General features: G+C 39.1%; 1 protein-coding gene across 6 annotated transcripts in view; it reads right to left on the bottom strand.

The window, feature by feature from the left end:
* The window catches only part of KIF21A (kinesin family member 21A), a 122,456-nt gene that overhangs the window by 42,284 nt on the left and 64,976 nt on the right, over positions 1-15,196 (bottom strand). For all 6 annotated transcript variants that reach the window (XM_075208835.1, XM_075208838.1, XM_075208840.1 and 3 more), the window contains exons 12-19: positions 13,718-13,784; positions 11,369-11,486; positions 9,817-10,005; positions 9,131-9,330; positions 3,356-3,463; positions 1,138-1,206; positions 848-1,047; positions 207-354 (exon numbers count right to left, since the gene is read on the bottom strand). In XM_075208835.1, coding sequence (XP_075064936.1) covers positions 207-354; positions 848-1,047; positions 1,138-1,206; positions 3,356-3,463; positions 9,131-9,330; positions 9,817-10,005; positions 11,369-11,486; positions 13,718-13,784 — 1,099 coding nt within the window. The remainder of the gene's footprint in view (positions 1-206; positions 355-847; positions 1,048-1,137; positions 1,207-3,355; positions 3,464-9,130; positions 9,331-9,816; positions 10,006-11,368; positions 11,487-13,717; positions 13,785-15,196) is intronic.

Raw genomic sequence — 15,196 nt, 5'->3', positions numbered from 1 at the left:
AATATGGAAATTATAAGTACCGTTTAGGATTTTTTTTTAACCTGTATGGAATCTGATAAAATACACGCTGGACATGTTTCTGTTTATCAGGTCTTGAAATAAAAATATTGTTTATTTAAAAAAAAAAATACATAAATATATCTCTTTATATGTGTATTTACTTTGTATTATATTGTGCCATCTATTAGAAAAAAGAAGCATTTTACCTTCAGTAGCCGATTCATGTCATACTCCATATTGGAGATAGTCATCCTCTGCATTACAATGTCTAAGATCCTACGCTCCAGTGACTGCCATTTCTGCCTGGCTGCCTTTGAAGTGTAAATGCTTGATCCCTTCCTTTGATGTTTTTTTCTGAGAATAAAAGAGTATGCACATTTAGTTATAACATTTGTTTATACTATGTCTATAGTAGTCTGTTATTTAAAAAAAAAAAAAAAAAAATAGGAGGGAAAAAGAACAAAAAATAGTGTTCACGAAAGTATCCAGAGCTACATCTTAATTAAGCTTAACTTATTGTAATTATCCCACGCTGCTGTGATATTGCTATTCATCCTCCCACACATACTGTTCTCAGCTGGAGATTGTGAACATTTTACAATAACTACTGTACCTTCATTAAAATTCCAATTCTGTATTTAGCACATGTAATTAAAAATAAATACCCATGCTTCTTACACTAACTGTATTAATGAGATTACTTTTGCTGCTGTGCTGAACTTTCAAAATAAATCTAAAAAAAGGAAGATAGGCATAAAAATAAGTACAGGTTATTAAGTAGTCATTGCTAGAGGGGGAAAGTGATCACTGGATCCCCCACTGTGTATATAAAGATAAAAATGGTTACCTTGTTCCATTTAAAGCATTAGAAGTTGCAGGCTGGACTCTAGCAATAGGGATTCTAGGTCTCTGTTGTCCTCCGATTTTGACAGAATCTTGATCTTCTATAACATGATCAGAAACCGGTTCTGGTAAGCTTATTTTACGGCTTACCCTCCCAGCCACTTTATCAGACATTGGTTTTACTTGACGTCGAAGTGCTGTAACCTATCCACAGGAAATAGCAGCATTTAAACCAATGAACAATCTAGCAGTATACACAAAAACATTATAATTCCCTCCATGAATAGTTTTTACCTCTTCATTTTTCCGACGAAGCACTAATTCTTGCTGTTTTTTCTGGGATTCTAAAGTTCTTAACTGACTCTGAAATACAACATGGTGCTCTCATAATTATTTTGAAACATAAAATATGCATGTGTTCAAATTAGTATTTTTGTAAAGCAGTATTCCAGAAGCATGGATTTTTCATATACAGCATATCTACCATCTTTACACAAACACTGGTCAGCTGCTAGATATCTTTACATGCAGATTCAGAGGCTAAAGGTGTCAAATGTAAAATCAAGGCAAAAAGCTTTAACCCAATTCAAACCTACTTTGTTTCATGTTTGTAAGAGCATTTGATTTTTTTTTAACAATTGAATGTTTTTTATACTACAATAAAATATAATATACAAGTTAACCCGTGCATGATACTCATGCATTCTAGTCAAATCAAGCTACTTAAGGTGTTAAAAAGGTTCTTGTCATGCATTTGGGGCTAGGCCAGGCCTCCTCAGGGGAAGAGTGTTACTTCCGTAACGCCCTTTTTTAACGTGGTTTTGTCCACATGTCACCACCTCATCATTCTTCTCCATCACCTCATCCTTCATCTTCATCGCCACATCCTTAATCTCCATCATCTTACTGTTCTAAAACCTCTCGATACATAACATTTCTGCTAAACACCTTATCGCTGTGCTCAATCAGTCTTCCTTGAAGGGCAGTATTCATAACCTGCCCTTTCACATCACTACTTCTCCGTACTCGTGAAAATGCGACATACATTTGTCCATGACCAAACACAGGCTCTGGTAAATAAATACCCACACGGTCAAGAGTTTGAGCCCTCAACTGGTAAATTTAGCCTTTACTACCCCTCCCACGGGGAAGGGGGGATGATGGAAGTTAACTGACTTCACTATTATAAATTTTTGGTCAAATAATGTCAGTATACCAAATTTCAGGTCAATTGGATGAGCCCTTTCTGAGAAAATAGTTTTTTCCACACACACACTCACACACACACACACACTAACACACGCCGCTAGGCTTATATATATTAGATTACAATAAAAGTATTACAAGCATTTGATCTATCAAGATTTCTCCGTTCTAGCACTCTACCTTCTCCATTCAAACAATTGTAAAACCACGACAATGATACTTGGAGACCCTTGATTGAATACTGATGTGACCACATGATTTTATTTATCTTAGGTATTGAAATGCTAATCACATTCATTTGAACAGGGAAATTGTGAATGGCCAAAAATGTGGAATATGCGAAGCAGACATATGAATTAAGCATGTCATGAAGCTTTTTTGGCACCTCTGCTATTAAGGAATCCTCAATTTACATACAGGATAGAGACCAAGATAGACCACCCAACAGTGACGGGAGACAAACCAAATAGAGGGCCAATGGCACTGTTAAAAAAATGGCACATCATAGCCTATAACAATAATTTTGAAAGGTCTGGGTCTTTCATAGGCTTTGGATATATGGGCATCACATTTCAGATACCTTCAAGGTAAATTAAAGATGAGCATAGCCACAAGTTTAAAAATAATGTCCAACAAGCAGAAACCTTATGTGAGAAAAGGTAATTACATTTACCAGGAAAAACTTAGTGAATGTGTGGAGAGAAAGAGTCATATAGCAGGCATGCAGAGTTGGTCCTCAAAAGACCCATGTTTTAAAGCCAAAAAGGGCATAGAAAGGGTGTACCACTCTAAAGTGAGAAGACTGTATTTGAAATCTGCACCCAGGTATTAACATAATCTAGGATTGTGTTCCCAAGGTAAGAATGCAGACCTGAAAGGTGATGTAATCATCAATTATCCATAGCCTCTGCAACATAAGACATCGCAAAAGCAGGCTATGTAGAGAAGACCACACTGCCATTCCCATCATCCAACTGATGTCAGGTAAAAGCCTGACCTAACAAAATAGAAAACTGAAAAGGGAAAATAAATATATTACAAAATTAATATAAAAAGAAATGCTTAGTCCCTGACTCCTTGTATTGAGAGGAATTAGGTTGCCACATCAAAAAGAGGGATCAAAGTGCCCATCTGCTATAGGTGGAATTTAAACCCACGGATGATGCCTGTACCATTATAGATAGAGAAATTCTTTGAATAGTACTGCATGTAATAGGCCAAAATATAAAAGTCTTTATACTTCTTACAACTGATAAGATTGTACAAACAAAGGGGATTTAACAATTCATTCATAAACACTACTCACCTCTCTCTTCCGCTGATCTTTTTTAAGCTGTGCAATTTCACGGGTTCTACGAGAATCTACCATTCTGGCCTTTTCTTGCTCTTCCTTCATTTGCTTCATTAGACGAATCTAAACAAGAAGGAAAATACAATATTTTATACAAAGACTTAAAACCCTAATGCAAAATAATGAAATATAAAATATGTATATGTAAATAGTATAGCCGGAATGTGGTGAGCGGCATTGACTCAAGCGCTGATAATTGTGCATAAATAGTGTATTCAATATATGTTAATGAACTTGTCAAACATCCTCCCTTGGAAAATAACCAAATGGCTGCCGCCCTTTTTGACACCTGTTTCATCAGGTGTAGTGCATCTGGGTTAAGAGTAGAAAGGTACAAGCGCCTACTAGTGTGAATAAAGTGCAAAGTTCATGTGTATCTCTTGGTTAATCTCAATAAATGCACTATGCAAAATTATATTCACATGCAATACATGTTTTTAATATATGTAATTTTGTAGAAATGATTTACTGTTAAAGAACAACAATAAAAACTTGCATTTATTTGCATTTTATTAATTTTTATTTATAGGGCGGCACAAGGTATCCGTAGCGCCGTACAGGGACAGACAGTATCACAGTACAGGGTGAGACAGCACGGTACAGTTAACAAGAAGCATAGTAATTCAGGAAGCTCAAAGTACAGCTAGAGGGGGTGGGAGAAAAGGATAGTCTGCATACGTTGATAAACTGAGCCCAAAAGGTAGGGCGCAGAAGGCAGGTGAGAGCCCTAGAAGGGTAAAGAGAGTAGAAAGAGGGGTCGAAGGGCAGAAGGACCTCAAGGAGGAGGCTAAGTAGCTGGAGAGCAGAGTTATAAGTGGTGGAGAACAGGAGGAGAGGTGGCCCTGCTCAAAAGGAGCGTACAATCAAGGGGAGGTTTGGACAGACAGACATACAAGGGTGGGATGAGGAAAGGGGAAGAACGGAGGCTGAGATGGGGAAGGGGAAAGAGGGGGGGGGGGGGGGGAGGTGAACAACAAGGAGGGAAGTTAAGTGGGAGACTGGAAGGAGGGTAGTTAAGTGGGAGATTGGAAGGCTTTTAAGAAAAGGTAGGTTTTTAAAGCCCGTTTGAAGCTGGACAAATTGGGGGGGTGTTCTGATGGAGCGGGGGAGCTGGTTCCAGTGGAGGGGGGTAGCGTGGGAGAAGTCTTGGATACAAGCGTGGGAGGAGGTAACCAGGGGGAAGAGAGGTGACGGTCTTTGGCCGATTGCAGAGGGCAGGATGGAGCGTGAATAGAGATGAGGTTGGAGATGTAGGGAGCAGTGGAGTTGGAGAGGGCCTTGAATGTGAGTGTGAGGAGCTTGAACAGGATTCTGTAGGGGAAGGGAGGCCAGTGAAGGGCTTGGGGGGAGACAGAAGAGGAGTGGCGAGAAAGGAAGATGAGCCGACGGCTGCTTTGAGTACAGAGCGAAGGAGAGCGAGATGAGAGCGGGGGAGGCCAGTAAGGAGAAGGTTGCAGTAGTCCAAGCAGGAGATAATGAGAGAGTGGATGAGAGCTTTAGTGGCATCTTGGGAGAGGAAGAGCCGAATGCATGTGATGTTGCGCAGCTGGAAGCGGCAGGATTTGGCAAGAGAGAGAATGTGAGGGGCAAAGGAGAGAGAGGAGTCAAGGATGACACCAAGGCCACAAAGTTGATGAACAGGGGAAATAGAGGAGTTGTGGACCGTGATAGAAAGGTCAGAAGGGGAGGGGGATTGAACGGGAGGAAAGACAATGAGTTCGGTTTTAGCAAGATTAAGTTTGAGAAATCTAGAGGACATCCAGGAGGAGATGGCAGAGAGGCAGGCGGACACCCTAGAGAGGAGGGAGGGAGAGAGATCAGGAGATGATAAGTAGAGTTGGGTGTTGTCAGCATAAAGGTGGTACTTGAGGCCAAAGGAGCTGATGAGTTCACCCAGGTTAGAGGTGTAAAGTGAGAAGAGTAAGGGTCCGAGAACAGAGCCCTGAGGGACCCCAACTGGAAGGGTGGAAGGGGGGGGGGGGAGAGAGACCCAGAGGTGGTAACAGAAGAGGAACAGTCAGCAATGTAAGAGGTGAACCAGGACAGGACGGAGCCGGAAAGGCCAAGGGACTGAAGGGTGTGGAGCAGGAGCTGGTGGTCAAAGGCCGCTGAGAGAGCCAAGAGAATGAGAAGGGAGAAGTGGCCCCTAGCTTTAGGAGAGAGAAGATCGTTGGTAACTTTAGCCAGGGCAGTTTCAGTGGAGTGGAGAGGGCGGAAACCAGACTGAACACTCCCTCCTTGATCCTCTCCAGAGAGGTTGGTGGAGAGGCGGTTATGCATAGCATAACAAGTACATTTGTCAAGAGGAGCAATCTCCCAGCTGGTTTACTGCAGTTATACCTGTTGAAGTCCTCTTTTTATAGTTTGGCTGAACTTTTTCATTTAACAAATCACACTGCTCTGAGGCCTCTAGGCTAGTGGCAGGACTTCTGAGCAGACTACATTCTCTAACTGTACAGTCCAAATTAAATCTCAGGGGTTACATGCTGATGAAGACTAGTGTTATTAAATAGCTGATTTGGCAACAGCCATGTAAGAAATACATGGGCTGCAGTAAAATAAAATACAAAGAACCAAGATACATTGAAGGGATACAAACAAATAAAGACTGCTCATATGAGATGACACTCTTAATAGGTGTGGGGAACAATTGATACATAAGGTAGTGCAATAACAAATCAAGCTGGTGGTGGGGAAAGTGTGTGTGTGACTACTGTAAGACCGAAGCATTTTAGTAGATTTTGAAAACAACTATGTGTTGTTTGGATGACAATCCACCTTGTAATTTCCCACTGTCTTCACAAATTGTTAATGGTTTTTTATCTACGAGACAATTACGTAGAAGATAGGCCATCTCTAACTGCTGTCTACAAAAATATAAATACTTAATTAAAATCAGATTCAACAAAACTTTACGGGGATGACCATTTCAAAAGAATTTTTTAGTTACATACCCAATAGACTTCAATATTCAATCTATTGTCAGGAATGGTTGGGACTTTGCATATAAGAAAGTCAGGCCTCATAAATAGTGGTCAGGGAGTGTCTTAGTCATATCACTGGTTCTTAGCAAGTAAGAAGGCTAAATACAGGTTCTCCCCTGAGTTTGGTGAAGGCCATAGTACACCACATTAAAATATATTAAATTAGAAATTTTATACTATTGTGTCCAAGTTTATTTGGAACAACAAAAAGTCTAGGCTCTCTAGAGAGAGAAATTTCAGATCTAAAATAAAAGGTGGCTTAGCCGCTCCCAAACTAGAAGCATACCAACAGGCGGCTATTTTCAGCTTAGAGATTGGCAGGCCTCCGCCCCACTGAAAAAACCATGGGTGGACATTGAACAGCATAGTCTCTCTCCATTTCCATTAGCAGATCTATTATGGCTGGACAAACCTAGACGACCTAATCCAGTCTTCACATTAAGGAGCATAAGAGATTCTCTCACCACCTGGGATAAGATGATGTCCCTTTTCCCAGACTACCAGCTCCCTTCCTCTAGCCTCTCTACTATAGCACTGTCACAACTAATCCCAGACCTCCGTCTTGACTCTTGGCACAAGCAAGGAGCCAGACGTGTGCAGGACCTCCTGGAGGGAGGGTCTCTTCCCCCTTTCTCTCAATTACAAGCCAAGTATGATATCCCTGTCCGCGATTTTTACAAATATCTTCAAGTAAGGCACTGGTTACAAACACGCCCCTCGCATTTGGGGGTGATGGGACCCCTCCCCCTGGTATCAAGGTGATTCTCTCCCCTACATCTCATGCAGGTGGAATTTCCCTATGGTACCAGATACTCTTAACTCCCATTGACAATCTGGTTTTACCGATTCAAGCTGTCTGGGAAGCCGACCTAAATATCACTATTTCAGAAGGAGGTATGGGGGAGAGTCTTCCTAAACATATATAAGATGTCAAAGTGTATTAACCATTCGGAAATGTTGACTAAAATTGTTCACAGGTTATATCTTACTCCAGATAAGCTGCATAAAATCTGGCCATCAGAATCTAAATATTGTTGGAGGAATTGTGGTGGAATTGGTACGCTTATGCACATCTTTTGGTCTTGCTCGAAACTTCAACCATTGTGGACCGAAATCTTTCATTTAATCTCTCAGGTCTTGAAAAATATCATCTCTCCTTCCCCAGATATGGCATTACTTCATCTGTATCCTAAACATCTCCAGCGACACAATCATTATGTCACTGGACATATTCTCATTGCAGCAAGAGCTGCAATAGCCCAGAACTGGAAATCACCTCTAATTCCAGCACTCCCTAAAATTATTAACAAGATCCAACATAGCTACAAAATGGAAACCATAGGTTTTAATCTGTCTACAGGGGCTTCCTCCCCGCTTGTTAAGTGGTTTATATGGTATGAGTACTTTACGAATCCCAGCTCAATCTTTGAGTACTGTGGAATGGTTTTTGAGTTAATTTGGGTACTTGGGCTAGACCCACTGGTACACTTTTTATTACCGGATAGTCTCTTGTCTTGCCCCCCCCCCCCCCCCTCCCCCCTTTATCCATCTGTTTTTCTTGTCTGTTCTCTTTGCCGTCTTCGGCTTATGTATACTAGGTCATAAGATGTGTTGTTGTCTGTACCAATGTTTTTTCTTATTTTTATTTACTTGTTTGATTGTTTATGTAAGCAGTGTGGATTGTTCAATATAACTGATCTGCTGTATGTACTCTGCAACCACTGCTATGTTTGTAATATGCTTTTCTAAAAAATTCAATAAAAACCTTTTGAGTTAAAAATATATATATATATTAAATTAAATTCAATCCGTCCATCACAACACTGTACTCTTCATTAAATTGGTTTAGCGGTGCTCCTTAGAATGGAGGCGATTTATTAAGAGTATAATAGATAAGGTGTAGTACAGAATTCTCTTTTGAGGCACTGGTTCTCAAGATTTGTACAGGTCTGCAGAAATGCTCACAAAGCACAACGGTTTGCAGATCAAGATTCTGGCATTTGCAGAAATATGTAATGGCTGATGGCATGGGTGGGCACTAATACTGTTTCTTGCCAAGGATTGAATAGGTGCATTGTTTTGAAACGGTGCAGAAACAAAATGTTTATTTTGTGGAGCAAAATAATTTAAATCGATAAAGGTGTGGAGAGGATGCTTTATTAGGGATGGCACTTGCAGTGTGGAAGAGCATACAATCAATTCCTTTCCGCAAAACGACTTGAGTGTGGCAACAACAACAACTCGGAGTCGGCACAGAGCCTATAATTTAATGGGACATAATTTGTGTCTTTCAGTTGCATTTTGTCAGAGAAGCACATTACCACGATGTAAAAAAAAAAAAAAAAAAAAAAAAAAAAAAACTTCAAATACACAGTGCCACAAATAAGGCAAAAACCGAGATGTACTCTAGGAATGAAATGAAAGGTTTAATTTAAAGAAAGGGGTGGTTCTAAACTGGTAGGAAATTGGAATTTCATGCGGCACAGGGTACACTTTTTCCACAGTGAGCCTTGAAAGGCTTCTGCCTCTCCACAAACCTAGACTTGATTCTAGTTTTGAGACATCGAGAGTGAACAGTAGGCATGCACCATAATAGAAAAATATATTTACCATGTACACAGAGTTCCCTTTGTAAAATGAGGTGCCATGACTGTAGGAAAGGGCATCTGGTGGTAGTCTCTGGGTCCATTCACATTGCCTCATAAGGTTAACAATTAAAGTAAAAGCAATCACCTATGTAGCTTACCTTTGTTTTCTTCATTTCAGCTACTTCCTGTTGCAATTTTTTCATTTGTTTTTCATATTGTGTCTGGTTTTTCAACAAACGAGCATGTTCCTTTTGGGCTGCTTGCAGTTTTTGAAGTTCCTTATGCATTGTCTGTAACTTCTTCTCATATTCAGTCTTTATTTTTTTGGTTTTTTCCTCTGTACACGTTTCCATTGAACCTAAAGAAAGTTTGCACCAACAGGTGATAAGCAGGAAGAAAATACATGCAACTTTCAGCAAGGCCTGTATATTATATCAGCCAGGAGGATTTATTTTATCGCTCTTTGCATAGAACAGAATAGTTTGTGTCAACTCTTTGTATCCATGGACCATTTCGGTGTGGTTTAATGTTTTTTTCTCTCCTCCTTCCATAAAAGTATATTTTAAAAAAAAAAAAAATATTTCAAAATGAAATTGAAAATATTGTATTAAAATCAACAAACTGTACAGAACATTTCTTTTACCTAGGAGACAGCAAGCGAATTACTGCACCTCCCCAAATATCTTTCCCTATGCGATGCTGCACTAAGATTTCAGGTCTGCTAGTGAATGGATGGTACAAATTTATAAACACTTATGTTACCACAATGATACACAGGCATACATTAACATATATACACACATTCATTAGATTGTGGTTTAAACAACCTTTAGAAGTGTGTTACCAATGTTTTGAAGTACACGATCTCTCTCAAGTTGCGTGTCCCGAATTTTATGCTGTAGCGTCATCAGCTTTTCTTCATATTGCTGTTTCAGGGTATGTAGTCTCCTCTGGCTGTTTTCTAGTTCATCAATGAGTTTTTGCTTAATCGCAATCTCACAGGTAATGTTTGCCAGGTCCGCTTGGTAATTTTCTTTAAGAAACAAAAACGAACAAAAAAAAAACCCAACTTTTTAAAAATACTTCATGTTAATGCAATTGTTTTAGGTCAAGGATTTTAATGGAGAACATGATATAAACATGAATATTGAAATAAACATACATGCATTAGTGTACACCTTGACAAATTGCTACAAGCAATAGGTGTAATATCCGAGTCATTTTAAAAAATGGGGGAAAGGAAAAGGAAAAAAAAAAAGTTAAGGGTCATTGACACACACACACACACACACACACACACACACACACACTAGCAGATGTGACTATGCAAAATACATCCACATAATAAAATTGCACATCATAGGTAACAGTGGCTGTTTAACACAGTTCCCCCTTCACCTCCAAATACACCAGCCATGCCCATCCACACACAGAAATGCATCTGCTAACACTCAGATAATACACCAACTGTGCTCATTCCCAACATACAGATAACGCACTAGCTATGCCCACCCACACACCAGCAGTGCGCTCCTACACAGAATATATATGCTATGTGTGTGTGTGTGTGTGTGGGGGGGGGGGGGGGGGGGGCATATAGTTGATGTAGTAACAGTCATTTGCTCACAGATGAAATAAACCCACACATAAATAAATACACTACATTGTGTCACCATACCTTGTACCACCCATGTGCCTATAATGAAAATGCCTAGTGCCAAAACACATAACTATACCAGCTGCGTGCCCCACAAAGTGCATAATAACCTCCTAAACGGCTACAGTGGGCAGAAAAAATTTACTGCTGGTATTTATATGTCCTGTCATATTGTTCTATTACAGCAGTTGGAAGCACACTTCTACACAATAAAGCCCAGTTGTGCACTTACAGGAGCTTCCTGGAAGTTTGTCTCCAGCTGCTGGAATGACACAGTGTTAATGATTCCCAGTTGATGCACTAAAGAGTGGGTAGTCTGCTTCAAGAGCAGGTGTGGTGGTGGGAAATCTTGAGAAAGGACAGAGCAAACAAGGGAAACCATGCTCCTGTCAACTATGGTGCACTTTCTGGTTGCCATAGATTTGTTCAGTACTGCATTGATGTGACACCATGTGCAGGACAAAAGTTACTAAATAACTTTTGACAACAGATCCAGAGCCACCAAAAGATTTATGTATAAGTGTATGATGAAGGAGCAGTCATCAAAGACATTGCTTTTTTACCTACTTGCCAGTTAAAATAGCAAAGGAAATACACTAAGTAGAAGCACTAAATGGAATAATTAATCCAAACCAATTTTTCAGATACGACTGCTGATGACTTTACAAAAAGTTTGTGATGTGTAAAATATCAATTTATCATGGTTGAAAAATGCAAAAAAAATGTATTAACAGCATACCTTTTTCATCTAGTTCTGAATCAGATTCATCAGAGCTCTCTGCTCCATCAGCATCTTCCTCATCTTCATCCTCATCGTCATCCTCTTCTTCATGATCACTTCCTTCCTGGCCTTCTTCCTAAACAGTTACATTTATCATTTGCAAAGAATCCACACGTATAAACAATAATACTTCTGAATGAAAGAATATGTGATCACATTGATTAACAAATAAAGATAGGTCTGCTTACAGGTCAATATTCCGATTATCTGCAAGCAGGGTCGGATTTGCCTATAGAATTAGTTGGCTTATGGCTTGATGCAGCAATGGTCAAGGTGGCCCCGCTGCTTCCTGCTACCAGAACATTACCTCCTCCAAACTTGATCAATGTCTTCAGCTAGAGCATTTTGATGCTCTGTGCAATATAGCAGTGAGGAGTTTGACAGATACAGTCCTGTCCAGCTTTCCCATCAGAGCGATGGACTAGAGGTTATTTCACATTTCATCTGAGTGTGGTACAGTATTTACCACCCACACCTTTAGGGAAATATGCACAAGTGACTGCAGCACTCAATAGTGTGACAAATGACCTGCAGTACATAGTTGTTTTGGCAGAAAAAATACATATTTTCAGCCTTTCAACCTCAAAAACTATAGCTGACCCAAAAGAAGGCAAAATATAAAACAAAACAAAAAATGTTTAACCACTGCCTAATTTGCCTAAAGAGAGGAAAATCTCCAACCAAATTACTGGCAATCAGACAATTCTTTACATCAACATATTATATTGTGCTATTAATGTCAGCGGGTTTGTATACTCTATTTTGTAAGGGAAATGTTCTATCCTTTCTTAATTTTTTTTCTACAGTGCCCTCCAATTCCATTTCATGTGCATTTGACAATTTCACAGTGCAAGTGGTGACCTAGTCTCCTTTGTGAGGAGTGGGGGGACTTTCTACTGAACAGGTAGCCACAATTTTCAGTATAAAACATTAATATACTTATACAGAGTGATCATATGAACCCTTTATCTATTCTTCTCTAGTGTACATAACTAACTTGGGTGTGATCTTTGTTTATAACAGTGATCTTCCATATCATTTATTACTTTAGATACCTTCCTCTGCTGCATCACCAGTTCAGATACAACCTTTTCTTTTGTCAATTGTGGGTATCAATTTACATTCATATTCAAGGTGAGGGTTCCCCAGTCTTATAAAAGGGGCAAAATTAGTTTTTTTTTTTTTTTTTAATCTATGCCCCTTTGAATACATATTAACCTGCAGGCTTTGGATACGGCAGATTGACATTACATGCTATTGCCAAATCTAGGATGTATAATTATACCTAGATCCTTCTGCATGGATTTACCCAATAGTGTTCCACCTAATGCATATTGTTACATTCATCCACACTGAGCTTCATCTGATATGTTACAGCCCAAATCACTCAATTTGTGTGGGTATTTTATAGCACTACATACTTCTGTGTCACCTGAAAACACAGATAATATGCAGAACAGTACACATCTTGAGATGCATCCGCCTCTGTAACATATGCACCGGGTTTACAAGACATAATCAACAGCATGTATATGCACCTGCCCTATAAGTAGATGCAAGAGATAAGCCTTCTAACAAAGGTATAGGCATGTCTCTGCGGGTCTCCATGAACCCCTCTTGTGTAAACATGCCTTTATTGTACTCTGCTTACATTAGAACGCCCCTCTCTTCTCTACAGGTACAGGCAGGTGTGTAAATGCCTGGACTGCACTAGTCTTCATAGGTGCATATAGATGCACCCACTTTCTGGGCATGGGCAGAACGATTACATGCAAGACACACTGTGCAAAGTGGTGTATGTCTCACCTTGCATCAGCCCCTAGGCAAAATAATAATATATAATTAAAATGTTTTTCAATATCAAAACAATCTTCAAATTTACATGAACATATGATGCATATGCACATATTTTACTAAGAATATTTACTGTGTTTCTTCATTCAGCCAAGAGTTGAGAAGCAACATGTGTAATTTATTTTAGAATTTGTTAGAATAATATTTCATTAATATTTCAAAATATAACCAATATAAAAAACACAACTCCATCATATTAATTAATACATTAACAGCAAATAAATGTGACCATTACATTTGTTGTAGCAAGACTGCTAAATAATTTAGAGAATGTCTGTCAAGGACAGAAGTTCATAAGCTACAGAGTCAGCAACCAAAAAGTGGCTTGTTGTGATATTCAGAAAGATGACCTAGGTGCTTAGGTCTTCTACAGATCCTATGAAAACAGTAGTATAAACAGCAAAGAGAGAACTCTATCCTCTCTACAGGTAAACAAACTTTATTCATACTTACAATATCCAATTCATTGGTTGCGTTCTCTTCAGACTTTTCATTGTCTGGGTTTTCATCTTTCACAACACTTAAACAAGAAAAAAATGCCAATTTTATATTTAGCATTGTAATTTGTAACAGACACTAAATAAAGGTAAAACAATCTCTCCTGCTTTACTCACATTTTTTGATGCACTGCAGATACCTGTGAAAATTATTGTAAGAGGCACTGGGACTGACAGACCCCAGAAGAGACCAATGAATGCTTGGGGCAACCTCAATCCCTATGTCAATTGCATAAATTCAGAGTAATTTTTATAAATTGGCTAATGAGGCATTTGCCCATTTACAAAAAGAGCATTGGTTCCATCACTTAACATTCCAGCCAATGAGCTCAGATAGTAAAATATGCTACTAAATACCACTAATAGTCAGATAAGAGGTATCTTGTTGAAAAAGTGAAGCTTCTTTCAAATACAGTAAATTAGGGGTTGCTTCAAGAATTATACCCTATGATACCAATAAAAATATAATTAAAAATGCCAAGCAGCCCAACATTAAGCTGTAAACCTGTGTCAATATTCTCTATATACTCTAACTGATTTTACCACTGGAGTTCTGAACATCCAAGAACCCACACTTGTATGTATTTTACAATAGGGCAGCACTAAAGCTTTACACTCGAGTTAGGAAACAGTTGCAACTAGCTATGTGTTCCTAAAATAATGGAAATTTCACTTGGCATCTACGAATGACTAGTGTCCCTGCATACGTTCAAAATGTAGTGATTGCTGGTACCTGCACTACATCAAAAAGTCCAATGGTATCCCTTTGTAAAGGAAGTAACAAAACGTTCATATTTGTCCAGTCAAAAAAGAACTAATACTATCTCAGGGAGCCGAATACAGTAACACTACTAATGAAGTGTCACAATGACATGACAAATGTTAGAGGTTATGTTTTTTTATGTACAAAGTTTAAAAAAAGAAAAAAGTCATTAGAACACCAAGAATGGGAGAGGAAGTAAGAAAACTGCTTAGTATAGAGTACATAAACATTAAGGGGGAGTTCAACTGTAAAAGAGATCCACGCCGGGTGCCTCTGGAAAGGCCATGAGACAACTTGCGTGTTTTTTTTTTCTACAGAAACAACGCTCATTTTTGAACTCACCCAATAGAGACGCGAGCAAAAATTAGCGTCATTTTTACCGTAGTACCGATAAAAATACGCGCCCGCGATGTTCTGAGGAACATTGCGGACAATTGAATATGCCCTGAAGACTTGTTTTGGTGTAGCATATGCAGTGGAGGATTATAATAAGAATGACCTTCGTCTGTTCACAGGCGCTCAAGCCAAAAGTTACTGCTATAGGAGGATGGGTAACATGCATGTGATTTGTAGCCACATGACACAGTTGATCTTGGAAATTGACTTCGTTGGTAATTGGTAGCTCTTGTTTAAGAATGGGGAACTGGGCACAGAGCACAACAATGACGTATT

The sequence above is a fragment of the Mixophyes fleayi genome, chromosome 4, assembly GCF_038048845.1.
Source record: "Mixophyes fleayi isolate aMixFle1 chromosome 4, aMixFle1.hap1, whole genome shotgun sequence".
NCBI classification, from domain to species: Eukaryota; Metazoa; Chordata; class Amphibia; order Anura; family Limnodynastidae; genus Mixophyes; species Mixophyes fleayi.
This window is presented reverse-complemented; position numbering and strand designations above follow the sequence as displayed.